Source organism: Oncorhynchus keta, chromosome 1, assembly GCF_023373465.1.
Source record: "Oncorhynchus keta strain PuntledgeMale-10-30-2019 chromosome 1, Oket_V2, whole genome shotgun sequence".
Taxonomy (NCBI): Eukaryota; Metazoa; Chordata; class Actinopteri; order Salmoniformes; family Salmonidae; genus Oncorhynchus; species Oncorhynchus keta.
In genome coordinates this window covers 54,394,533-54,408,281 of record NC_068421.1, presented here as the reverse complement: position 1 = coordinate 54,408,281, position 13,749 = coordinate 54,394,533, and the positions used below count along the sequence as shown (strand labels likewise).

At 43.0% G+C, this 13,749-nt stretch overlaps 1 protein-coding gene and 1 long non-coding RNA gene across 2 annotated transcripts; both read left to right on the top strand.

The window, feature by feature from the left end:
* The first annotated feature begins 2,021 nt into the window (after positions 1–2,021).
* LOC118387893 (growth arrest and DNA damage-inducible protein GADD45 beta-like) lies at positions 2,022–4,055 on the top strand. The gene is made up of 4 exons (XM_035776714.2): positions 2,022–2,282; positions 2,467–2,568; positions 2,740–2,956; positions 3,112–4,055. The coding sequence occupies exons 1-4, from the start codon at positions 2,239–2,241 to the stop codon at positions 3,223–3,225; spliced, it is 477 nt and encodes a 158-aa protein (XP_035632607.1). The 5' UTR covers positions 2,022–2,238; the 3' UTR covers positions 3,226–4,055.
* A 7,146-nt stretch (positions 4,056–11,201) lies between these two features.
* Positions 11,202–12,882, top strand: LOC118395587 (uncharacterized). Its single transcript, XR_004827983.2, has 3 exons — positions 11,202–11,601; positions 12,394–12,456; positions 12,742–12,882. It is a non-coding gene; the product is annotated as an uncharacterized LOC118395587 (long non-coding RNA).
* The last annotated feature ends 867 nt before the right edge of the window (positions 12,883–13,749 follow it).

Genomic DNA, 13,749 nt, shown 5'->3' with positions numbered 1-13,749 from the left:
TGGGAGCAGATCAGGGAACAAATCAAAGAATGTCTCCAAAATGGGCCACATCTGATACTGTGTAAAGTGTGACTAGTCTGAATCAATATTAGTCTTCGAGAGTGTATATATTCAATTGGCCACTAAACGGCGCTCCACGCTAAGAAGAACAACGTTTTATTATTGCCTCACTGCACATACGGCCTTCTGATCACGGTTCTAGCACTCTCATTAGGTACATGTTTAAGCAAACAATGAAAGTTTTGAGCCAATATGACTATTAAAATATGTAGCCCCTAGAGTTGAACAATAACATGAGGTTTATTTAAAAGTTGTATATTTATACAAATTAGTAAGCAGTCTACTTTATCTATATGGATTTAATCTGCAGAGTATCTGCATTATCTTCAGAAATGTGGCTTTTTCAGTACAATGTGAGAGCTTGGTCTTGGTCTCATGACACAATTCAGCATAAGGGGGGACAGTAAGAGTTGCAACTTGTTACAACATGTTTCAATTTGCAGTTTCCTTGCGATGCAGCACAGAGTCCACTGGGGGGCGACTCGTGGTGAGCAATCTAATGTGAAACCCCACTGTTCTTTCTTACAATCACCATACTGTATAGAACAGGCCTTACAAACATATAATTGAAAACTGTTCCCGAGAGTATTGGCTAACATATAAACCTATAAGTATTGTATGCTATAGGCCAAGGCACATATAATAACAATGTAATAAGCATGCATAGGCCCATACAGTAAGTATCCTTCAGTATCATGCAACATATGGATTGGAAGAAGTTAGAATTGAGAATGAATGAATGGAGTAGAGTAGCCTAGTTTACCTGTCTGTCTGTAAAGTGAGATTCCATAACAGATAGGATAACGCAATCCACTAATAGATCCTGTGACTGCAGACAATGCTACCTTATATAATGTTACTTACCCTCACTGGCATTTATTCATCTCATATGCATACGTATATATACTGTACTCTATATCATCGACTGCATCCTTATGTAATACATGTATCACTAGCCACTTTAACTATGCCACTTTGTTTACTTTGTCTACATACTCATCTCATATGTATATACTGTACTCGATACCATCTACTGTATGCTGCCCTGTACCATCACTCATTCATATGTACATATTCTTTATCCCCTTACACTGTGTATAAGACAGTAGTTTTGGAATTGTTAGTTAGATTACTTGTTGGTTATCACTGCATTGTCGGAACTAGAAGCACAAGCATTTCGCTACACTCGCATTAACATCTGCTAACCATGTGTATGTGACAAATAAAATTTGATTTGATTTGAGATGCAATTTGCCACGGTGGAACTAGAAGCTAGGTATAGGTGATGAAAGTTCCAGGTAGCTGAGTTCACCGCAGAAATTTGGTCACATTCTAGAAGATAGACGACTTTCAGACAACAAAAAAAGGTAGGGGAGCAGATACCCCAAGAAAATGTCATTTACATTGGTTTAACTGTCTGGACGCATCTTGGTTACACAGTACAGTACTATGGGCTGCTTGCTGCACGTGGTTTAACAAGAGGGAGGCCAGGTGCTATGGTAACAAACATGGATGGTAACAATGTATCCCTCTCTGCAAACTCCTCCGACTGCAGTGCAATCAACCAACGGACTTTGTCACAATGTTATTTTTGGCATAAAAACAATTGCATTAAGTTTTGTATGGAAAAATGTAATGGAACAATATAGCTTATGTTAAATTAAACATACTTTCATAGACATGATCACAGTGACGACCCCAATATGAAGAAATACGCAGCAATGGAGAAGCTAAGGAAATTAATTCCATGACACACCGTGGAAGTAAACAAATTGATACTAAGCGAGGAAGGTGGGGGATTCTCTGAGACAGCCCACGTGGGTCCCCGAAATGTGTTGGCGTAAACAGCCAATGGTTGAAAAGAGTAGGGATTCCATGTATACCAATGAACAAATCAGGAAAGGAGCGAGTGAGTAACACCACGCCCATGACGAGAGTGGATATAACCATTGAGTTTCGCACGATTGTGTCAGAAACCACTGAGCCACAGACAGGAGAACTATTACAAGGACTTTGCAATTCAACAACGAGCGAGTTTACGCTGAAACACTGCAAGTTAACCTATACCATATTGGATTACTTCATTGACACGGACGTTCTGCAAACCTCGATTCGGGAATATACTCATTGGAGATTATCCTGGATATCCTTGTGGATTATACAATTACGGATTTCAATATGACTCTGGAGGAACTCGTTGGATGCAATATCACTGAGAAAAAGTAAGTTCCTTGTACATTTGTCGCTCATAATAGCCGACACCTTGCTGCAACATAGTGTGCATTGAGAATAGATGGTTTGGCAGTGAACCGTGAAGCACATATAGCCTCAGTACTGAATTCACCAGGTGTTAGTAGCCTATTCTCAATTGTGGTGCATAACTAACATAATTTATTTTTCTTGAAGGATGGAGACCGTGAATCAAGCACTAGAAGAGCTGCTGGTGGCAGCGCAGCAACAAGACTGCCTGACTGTGGGAGTCTACGAGTCTGCAAAGCTGATGAATGTGTAAGTACATTATTGACCATTCTATCCTATGATTGGCCATTCCATAATATGAGTCAATGGTGCATAGCTGCAAGCATGACGCCCATTGCAAGATTTCTGTCTGCATATGTATGTATCTATATTTGATATACAGAACAGATAATTCATGTACTATTCCCTTTCTTTCTGCAGTGATCCTGACAGTGTTGTGTTGTGTGTTCTGGCGACTGACGAGGATGTCATTCCACTGCAGATTCACTTCACGCTCATCCAAGCCTTCTGTTGCGACAACGACATCAACATACTGCGTGTCTCCGGCATGAGGCGCCTCGCTCAGGTTCTTGGCGAGCCAAGCACCGCTGACAGCAACGGCAACGAGCCCAATGATCTGCACTGCATCCTTGTCACTGTAAGTACATCCTCCTATATTCTTATATGGATTACATTGAACGGGCAATAGGCCTTATGCGTAGTTGTTCATTTTGAATACATCGACGTGATCAAATCATCACAATTTCCTAATTCAAGACATTCCTGACGATATCTCTCCCCTTTTGCCTACAGAACACCCAGTGCCAATCTCTGAAATGCCAAGCGTTGCAGGATGTCGGCAACTACTGCGAGGAGAGTCGCTGCAAGAACCAATGGGTACCTTACCTGTCCCTGCAGGAGCGCTGAACTAATGACCCTCGCTGAGAAACGTGAAAGCGATGAAAACAAGTGAACAAGTCGTCATTCTTCCAGAATGAGAAAGGCGTTCAAGAAGGGGCATCGTCGACATGCCTGTGTTTGCCTGCCCTGGGCCGCTATCCAGTGACGGAGATGAGCATGCGAAGGTTCCGATGGACAATGCGCATACAACCATGACGCATCTGACCCCGCTCTCTTCCTTCGCGGAAAGGAACTGTGTCGGCGAGAGTGGGGCGTAGGAACGAACTGTAGAGAAATCTCGCTGCTGTTTGCCCAGCCATGTTGGAACAACCGGCGGGGGCGGTTGCATCGCGTGGGAACGGACTTGCAGTTTCGTTATTTGAGAGGAGGGACAAAGCAACTGTATCAATGAGAATACAGACTTGAAACTGAGTTTAACCCTATGCTTTCTGACGTGGAAGTCAGTGTGTTTATGATCAAATGCAATGTGAATGACTGCAATGCTCTACAGTTGGATGTTATGAGTAACAGTGCAATGCAGAAGTCTTCAGAGCAACAATGCCTATGGGTTGTTATTGTGTGAGAGATATCGATAGGGTATTGTGTAAAAGATTTAGATAAGAGTATTCTGGTTACACTCAAAGCCAGGTGGCTGGCTGCCTGTTAAGAGGGTCAAAAACATTGTAACAATGCCACAATGTAACAATGCCACAATGTTACCATGTATTGATTTATTTGACATTGACACAATTAACTAATGTATTGCCATTATTTAAGTTGAACAGAGTAATATATAACAGTGAAATGCATTGTGGAATAGAATGTTAAACTTATTTGAATAAATGATTGAACTGAAATTGAATTCTCTGAGTGCTTTATCCTATGGGAAAGGGGGCGTGCAATTATTTGCCGAGGTGTGCTTTGGGTACTGTTTCAGTGTTCTCCAATATTGTTTCTGGTAACCTAGGCCTACTGTACAGTATTGCACATATATGAACTTCACTCCAGCTGGGAATCAATCAGACAGTAATTAACAGGCCTATCTATACCTATTGGATAAGGAACCATAAGAGTATTTTATGTTCACCCGTGTCCTGTCTATAATGTACACATGGAATCAGCAACACTTCCTAAAACAGTCCCAATACTTTACTTATACTTGATGCCATTTCAACTTTACAGCCATGAATGAAAACCTGCATCAGCATGTAGCCTATATACTGTTTTTCCAAGGCTGGAGTTTTAAAGGACACCCAGCCTAATGCATATGAACTAATGTCTTGCTATTTCTCACCAAGATGTAGGCTTCACAACACCAATATTAAATGCAATCTTGTGCTTTCATACACATTGCTGAGATACACTGTTTACTTTAGGCCAGACAGTAGCTTTCTGATGCTGTGATGCATCCACAGTAGCCTACAGTTTGATATCCAGAGAGCCTTCACCACTCAAATGCCATGCACGGGTAGTTGGAAGCATCTAAGCTCTCAAATCTCGAATCGGTCTACGTAAAGATTGAATCCTTTCACCTGAGTTTCTTGTGCAATTCGTGTAAAAAGACAGGTCAGACCTAGTTTCAGTTATGGGTCTTTTGTTGTTTAAAAAGACAAATAGGAACCAACCAAACAGGTGGGCTGTACTGTAGTTTCAAACCGATTTTTCCTTCACAATAGGCCCCCAATGAGACTAACTGAAAAAAGGATTGCAGCATGGCTCGTGGTATATTCTCCTTCCTTATACTGTTGACGGCACTTATCCTCTTTCAAAACCCCTTGTGCAAACAAACAGAGTGTATCAAGATCTGGGTGTACAGATAGCTGAGGGTGCAGACCCGTCTCCTGGCTTTACTGGTAACTACTTCACATCCTGGATGGCGGCCAGCACTGTTGTGACACCCTGCCGCGGAACAGACTGTGACTCCATATAGGCCCAGAAATGCAGTATACTTCCTTGACTTGGCAGTTGTCCTGGACCTTTCGTGTGCCTAGGGTACAGCTTAGTCCTAGAAATGGTCACTAACGGCAGTTCACTCAATCTATTGTTGGCCTGTCTGGGACACAGGTAACAGACAGTTGGCTGATCTAGATAAGGCTTAAGGTTTGAACTACGATAGGTTGGTACATCGGAGAGACAAGGGTGCCACTGGGTTGAGCTGTAGCCTAGTAATGATGTTGTAATAGGCAAATAAGTCCAAATCTTCTCTCCAAAAAATTGGACAGAGAGCTGCAATATATAATAAAATAAGCTGCAGAGTGCAGAGGTGGTTTAAGGGGAGGGAAACAAGCTTATCTGGACATCTACAGCCCAAAATCTACATACTGCAGGCTATACTACAGTGAGTGTACAAAACATTAAAAACACCTTCCTAATATTGAGTTGCACCCCATTTTGCTCTCAGAACAGCCTCAATTTGTCGGGGCATGGACTTTACAAGGAAAGCGTTCCACAGTTATGCTGGCCCATGTTGCCTCCAATGCTTCCCACAGTTGTGACAAGTTGGCTGGATGTCCTTTGGGTGGTGGACCATTCATGATACATACACATGGGAAAATGTTGAGTGTGAAAAACTCAGTAGCATTGCAGTTCTTGACATACTCATACCGGTGCGCCTGGCACCTACTACCATACCCCGTTCAAAGGTACTTAAATATTTTGTCTTTCCCATTCACCCTCTGAATGGCACACATATACATGCATTTCTCAATTGTTTAGGCTTGAAAATGATTATTTAACCTGTCTCCTCCCCTTCATCTACACTGATTGAGGTGGATTTAACAGGGGACATCGATAATGGTTCATAGCTTTCACCTGGATTCACCTGGTCAGTCTATGTCATGGAAAGAGCAGGTTTTTCTAATGTTTTGCACACTCAGTGTATGTCCTCTGATACACCTTTCATTATACGTATACGGTACATACAGTACCATTAAAAAATTAGGACACACCAACTAATTCAAAGGTTGTTTTTTTGTTTGTTTTTTACTATTTCCTATATTGTAGAATAATATTGAATACATCAAGATGATGAAATAACACATATGGAATCATGTAGAAACCAAAAAAGTGTTAAACAAAGCTAAATATTTTTTGGGGTTTTAGAATCTTTTAAGTAGCCACCCTTTGCCTTGATAACAGCTTTGCACACTCTTGACATTCTCTCAACCAGCTTCATCTGGAATGCTTTTCCAACATTCTTGAACGAGTTCCCACATATGCTGAGCACTTGTTGGCTGCTTTTCCTTCACTCTGCGGTGCAGCTCATGCCAAACCATCTCAATTGGGTTGAGGTCGTGTGATTGTGGAGGCCAGGTCATCTGTTGCAGCACTCCATCCCTCTACAATTTGGCCTTATAGCCCTTACACAGCCTGGAGGTGTGTTGGGTCATTGTCTTGTTGAAAAACAAATGATAGTCCCACTAAGCGCAAACCAGATGTGATGGCGTATCGCTACAGAATGCTGTGGTAGCCATTCTGGTTAAGTATGCCTGGAATTCTAAATAAATCACAGACAGTGTCACCAGCAAAGCACCCCCACACCATCACACCTCCTCCTCCATGCTTCACAGTGGAAACCACACATGTCGAGTGTCATGCCCTGACCATAGAGAGCCCTTGGTTCTCTATGGTGTTTAGGTCAGAGCGTGACTAGGGGGGTATTCTAGTTTTCATATTTCGAAGTTGGTGTGCTTGATATGGTTCCCAATTAGTGGCAGCTGGTTAATTGGGGATCATATTTAGGTAGCCTTTTTACACCTGTGTTTTGTGGGATATTGTTTTTGAGTTAGTGTATGTAGCACCTGTGTAGTCACGGTTTGTTGTTTGTTTCTTATTTTGTTTTATAGTTTCACTTTAAATTAAATTAAATAAATTATGTGAAACTGTAATCACGTTGCACCTTGGTTCTTCTCTACAAATGATCGTGACAGAATATCCCACCACAACGGGACCAAGCAGTGTGCCCGGGAGGAAATGGCATCCTGGTCTTTGGAGGAGATCGAGGAGAAAATAAGTTGGACCTGGGAGGAAATAATGGAAGGACAGGAGATCCTTCCTTGGCAGGAGTCACAGCAGACGCAAGGAGAGAAGGGAGAACAGCGACGACGCCGGGGTTTGTGGCCACAAGGGGGCACACAGGGTGGTCACACAGGATGGTCGGCGGAGCCGAGGTGTGAACCAGTGACAACATGGGAGGAGGTAGGGAGGTGGTCGTCGACCCAGGGAGAGTGGCAGAGCCCGCCTGGGAGTCAATGGAACAGTGCGAGGAGCGATACCGGAGAATGGAGTTGGCGAGGAGTATGTAGCAACGCAGGCGTTTGGAGGAGCGTGTTACCAGTCTGGTGAAATCTGTGCCGGTCCCACGCATCAGGCCTCCAGTGCGCCTCCCCAGTCCGGTACGTCCTGTGCCAGCTCCTCGCGCTCGCCCTGAGGTGCGTGTCACCAGTCCAATACCACCAGTGCCGGCCCCAAGCACCAGGCTTCCTGTGACCATCCCCAGTCCAGAGCTTCCGGCGACGGCTCCCAGTCCAGAGCTTCCGGTGACGGTTCCCAGTCCAGAGCTTCTGGCGCCGGTTACCAGTCCAGAGCTTCCGGCTACGGTTCCCAGTCCAGGGCTTCCGGCGACAGTTCCCAGTCCAGAGCTTCTGGCGACAGTTCACAGTCCGGAACCTCCTGAGACGGTCCACAGTCCGGAACCTCCTGAGACGGTCCACAGTCCGGAACCTCCTGAGACGGTCCACAGCCCGGAACCTCCGGCGACGGTCAACGGTCTGGAACCTTCAGCGAGGGTCAACGGTCTGTAGTTCCAAACACGGCGTCCAGTCCAGCTCCATGGCAGGAGCTCTCCTCTGCGCCGATGCCCAGTCCAGATATGGCGTCCAGTCCCGCTCCATGGCGGGAGCCTTCCTCTGCACCGAGGTCCAGGCCAGAGCTGGTGTCCAGTCCCACTCCATGACAGGTCCAGGCACATTGTTCAGCCCGGGTCCATGGCTGGATCCACGGGATGAGCGGGTTCTTCGGCCCGCACCAGAGCCGCTCCAGATGCTGCCGGTTCCACGGGATGAGCGGGTTCTTCGCCCCGCACCGAAGTTGCCACCGACACTAATCAACCCCTGACCATAGAGAGACCTTGGTTCTCTATGGTGTTTAGGTCAGAGCGTGACTAGGGGGGTATTCTAGTTTTCATATTTCGAAGTTGGTGTGCTTGATATGGTTCCCAATTAGAGGCAGCTGGTTATCGTTGTCTCTAATTGGGGATCATATTTAGGTAGCCTTTTTCCACCTGTGTTTTGTGGGATGTTGTTTTTGAGTTAGTGTATGTAGCACCTGTGTAGTCATGGTTCGTTGTTTGTTTCCTATTTTGTTTTATAGTTTCACTTTAATAAATTATGTGGAACTGTAATCACGCTGCGCCTTGGTCCTTCTCTACAAACGATCTTGACATGGAGATCATCCGTTCACCTACTCTGCGTCCAACAAATACATGGCGGTTGGAACCAAAAATCTCAAATTTGGACTCATCAGACCAAAGGACAGATTTCCACCAGTCTAATGTCCATTGTTAGTGTTTCGTGGCCCAAACAATTCTCTTATTATTGTTGGTGTCCTTTAGTAGAGGTTTCTTTGCAGCAATCGACCAAGAAGGCCTGATTCACGCAGTCTCCTCTGAACAGTTTATTTATTTATTTGGGCTGCAATATCTGAGGCTGGTAAGTCTAAGGAACTTATCCTCTGCAACAGAGGTAACTCTAGGTCTTCCTTTCCTGTGGCGGTCCTCAAGAGAGCCAGTTTCATCATAGCTCTTGATGGTTCTTGAATTTTTCCGTATTGACTGACCTTTATGTCTTAAAGTAATGATGGACTGTCATTTCTCTTTGCTTGTTTGAGCTGTTCTTGCCAATAATATGGACGGTCTTTTACCAAATAGGTTTACCACACCTACCTTGTCACAACACAACTGATTGGCCGAAACGCATTAAGAAGAAAATAAATTCCACAAACAAACTTTTAACAAGGCAGACCTGTTAATTGAAATGCATTCCAGGTACTTACCTCATGAAGCTGGTAGAGAGAATACCAAGAGCGTGCAAAAAGCTGTCATCAAGGCAAAGGGTGGCTACTTTTAATCATCTTTTTTTGAAGAACACTTTTTTATTTGTTACATGATTTCATGTGTTATTTCATAGTTTTGATGTCTTCACTATTATTCTACAATGTAGAAAATAGTTTTTTTTAAATGAAGAAAAACCGTTGAATGAGTAGATGTGTCCAAACTTTTGACTTTTACTGTACATATGTGCAAACAGTGAACATAGCCTAATCTAAAACCACTGTCACTGCACTTGCCGGTTTCTATCAGTGAGGTTGGGGAATCCTGTCCAGACAAAATAGAAGCGGATAGACGGGGAGAGAAAGCTAATCTTGAAAGAAGCCCTAGTAGTAGGTGTGCGCTGGGATCATTGGTCTAATACACACACACACACACACACACACACACACACACACACACACACACACACACACACACACACACACACACACACACACACACACACACACACACACACACACACACACACACACACACACACACACACACACACACACACACAATAATTAGGTCACTATGGCAACCACAGATCAGTGTCCGAGACTAAATAGGCCCCAAACTGGTGTGATAAGGCTTTAGAATAGACTGTGTCATTTATCCCTGCAGCACGTTGTACATGTCAGGAGGAGTTACATGTAACCAATGATACCATGAACAGGAGCCCTATAGAAGTGGTCCTGTGCGGCTCAGTTGGTAGAGCATGTCGCTTGTGTTGCCAGGGCTGTGGGTTTCGATTCCCATGGGGGACTAGTATGAAAATGAATGTACTCACTGGATAAGAGCATCTACAAAAATGTCAAATGTAATTCTGGGATGGCTTTTGCCATAAGCACTTACTCTCTATCAGAAGAGCAGGTGGTTTAGAGTGTAAAATGGAATCCAGTGTGTGGCTCCAAGATATACATCATACCTGTGTTCTGGCTGTCCTGCAACCAGACAGACATCAAACAAATGTCACAGAGTTTTCCACGTGTGTGTGTGTGTGTGTGTGTGTGTGTGTGTGTGTGTGTGTGTGTGTGTGTGTGTGTTAGAGAGAGAGAGAGAGAGAGAGCGCAATATTCTCTCGTCTCAACATTTGCAAAAATATTGATTGCCATTTTGTGGACATCATTCATGGCCATTATTACAGCCCGAATTGAATCTCCCTTCTAGCTTTGAAGATGTATTGGAATACATGAGGCAAGCACATGAGAGGCTGTATATGTCTCATTCTGTAGACATGTAAGATAAAGATTTTGCACTAGAAAGCAACAATAATAGCCCTGGTAAATCTTAAAACAGAGTTTCATGCATTCCTTAAATAGAAGGCATATTTTTGTTACAGAGATAGAGGGCTATTTTTGAAGTCTTCATTCTCATAGCATCATGCCCAGATCTATTGCTGCTCTGTTTTTATGGAGTGAGATGGCCACATACACACAATGCAGCTCGGTAAAGTGTGCGTCACATTGCCATAGAAACGGTAAGGGGTAGCCAGAGTATCTTTGCTGGCTCTGTATCAGTGTTTCTAGTCTTTATCTTTGTTAAATAAAGAGTACAACCTGAAGCAATCACACTTGGCTACTGACATATATTCTACCAAGTATGGGTGTCCTGCGGATTCGTCATTGCTAGGTCCCTGTATTTTGGTGAATCATGTCACATGACCTGGATTTTAACCTTTATTTAAAGAGTTTTCATCAAACTGTTCCCTTTTCTTTTTATGTCGATGGTCCAGCACCATCCTCAGAAAATGTAAATAATTTTGGTGTAACTCTAATTTCTGGAAAAAAATTCAAATCCAGGTCATGTGACATAAAACAAAGGGTCCTAGTTTCATTTCCTATGTAAAAGTTGGATTTGAGACATTGGATGCTGCATCACAGCCACAGGAAGATGATCGGTCATAGCAAAATTGAGAATTTCTGGTGCTGAGAAATGTGTCAGGTTTTTTGAAGAAAAAATAAATAAATCACGCCAATTATATCCGCGAACGACAACATAATACTGTATATTATTTAGAAGGCACTCAGGACAGGGAAACACTCGTTATTTTCTCTAATGTCACATATTTGTTATTGCTGTTTAATTACACATCATCACCACGACACAGTCTGGTTCACTCATGAGAAAACGAGAATCTCCTACGATTTCCGCCTAGGTTCTGTGTCGTGCGCGTCGTGCATAGGCAGCGCCGCTGGAATGCAAAGAATGCGGACCGAGCGGCGCGTCTTGACGGGAAGTGCGCTCGAGTAGGTTTTTCAAACGGTTAATTTGCATAGCCAGTGTGGCGCTGTTTTCCAGAGCGAAGTCAGGTAGGCTAAAGACACACTAACGTTCACTTTTGCAAACACACAATAGAGCTAAATAAAAGATAATTTAACAAAAGAGCTTGTATTATAAAATGCAATAAAAAAATTCAGTGAAGCAGCAGATGACTGTATGATTGGGAATAATCATGGGTGCAAATGCCATATTTCGTTACCTAATATTTCGTTACCTAACTAATTCAACTACTAAACACCGAGCTCTGTTGACATAGCTATGCAGCTTTCACTCAACAACTTTTAAGGATTTTACATTTTGTGATCTTCTCTTCAAAGTTGTTTTCGCGGGTCACAAAAAGCAACATTAGCATGACACGAGCTGAATTAAATGGCCAAGGCTTTGAGAATAAACAGCTTGGTATAAGCACAGTGCAACAGAACAGTGTCGTTTCACAGAGATACACATGTTTTCATGAGAAATCTAGAAAATAACAGGAATTTCAAATACATTGCCAGTGCTTGGTTTGGCTGGAAGCATGTAGAGCACATGGCCAGCAACCTCTGTGTCTTGTTTTTTTTTAGTGATGGTTTGCTGCTAATGGGCCTCTGTATGCCTATGTAGATATTCCATTCAAAATCAGCCATTTCCAGCTACAATAGTCATTTACAACATTAACTATGTCTACACTGTATTTCTGATCAATTTGATGTTATTTTAATGGGCAAAAAAACGTGTTTTTCTTTCAAAAACAAGGACATTTCTAAGTGACCCCAAACTTTTGAACGGTAGTGTACATTTTTTTTTAACTCTAAGCTATTTTTCTGGAATTTGTCTTTCAGCATAAAAATAACCGACCATTCCTCCACCAGTGAATCAACAATGGTGAACAAGCAGCACTTAAGGTATTTTGTCTTTGTATTGCCTAATCCTTATGATAATAGATAATGACTACGAAAGCTCAGGATTTGAGGTCAGATTGGTAACTAAATCATCCTGCCTGGTCTAAGTGGTTTGACAGCTACTTACAGGCATGATCATAAATATTACATTATGTTGCATGTTTTCTCAAATGTTAGAGTGAAAACCTTAGGATTGTAAAATGTAACTTTGCCACCTGGCAAACAGGTTAATAACTTGTAGCTACACAATTCCCTTCCATTCATGGTCCCCTTTCTTATGCACTAAAGGGTCATCACTGAGGAAAGCCTGCAGGAGGAGGAGGACCACAAGGCAGGTCCGCCGGAAAAAGTGAGGCCACATTTGCCACACGCAGCATTTGCCAAAGCACTTTTGATTTAGTTTAATAAAAAATATTGTCGCCAAAGTAAAAAGAGGGCCAAAGTACTTTTTTTTTTAGACCGATTTGCATCACGAATTGTCAACTCTCGCACAATTTATCTGTCCTTCACATCCGAGTTCTTCACATTCGAGTGTTTCTGCAGGCGCTTTGTGTATCTTGACCAATCAGATTCACGGAAATCGCAGGTCGTGTGTGGGCAGGGCACAACCCACAAAGATCGAGGCGCGCTGTCCGCTTTCCTCTGGTATTTATTTAGCAAGAGTGATAATAAATCACTCACGACAGACACAAGCAAAAATTATTTCATAAATGTAGCAGCCTATACACCTAAACATTAGCGATTTGATATGCTGTGTTGCATGGAAACTAGACCATTTTTCAGTCTGATCAACTGTAGGCCACTAACAACAGCAGCTGCATAGTCTAGCCTACTATGCGCCCTGTCCTTCTGGCCAGGGTAAACTTGGGCTGAATACCTAGACTTTTTTAATACAAAATCATTAACTGGAATTAATCAATAAACACAATAGCTGACACAGACTGAGTTACTTTTCAATTAGGCCTACAGTTGCATAGGACAGGACTACACGATACAAACCTGCATAAAGTAAGCTCAGCGATGTGAGTTTTATTGTCCAATCATGCTGTTTTGGTGTCCACATTACTAACAAACTATCATGGTTCAAACACACCAAGACAGTTGAGAAGAGGGCACGACAAAAACTATTCCTGATCAGGAGACTAAAAAACGATTTTGCATGGGTCCTCAGATCCTCAAAAGGTTCTACAGCTGCACCATCAAGAGCATCCTGACGGGTTGCATCACTGCCTGGTATGGCAACTGCTCAGCCTCCGACCGCAAGGCATTACAGAGGGTAGTGCATATGGCCTAGTA

Excerpts from the sequence above, each read along its gene's own strand:
- LOC118387893 (XM_035776714.2), top strand. The coding sequence starts at position 2,239 with ATGACTCTGGAGGAACTCGTTGGATGCAATATCACTGAGAAAAA. Across the intron at positions 2,283-2,466 it reads TGCAATATCACTGAGAAAAA|GATGGAGACCGTGAATCAAG; the intron begins GTAAGTTCCTTG and ends TTTTTCTTGAAG. Across the intron at positions 2,957-3,111 it reads TGCACTGCATCCTTGTCACT|AACACCCAGTGCCAATCTCT; the intron begins GTAAGTACATCC and ends TTTTGCCTACAG.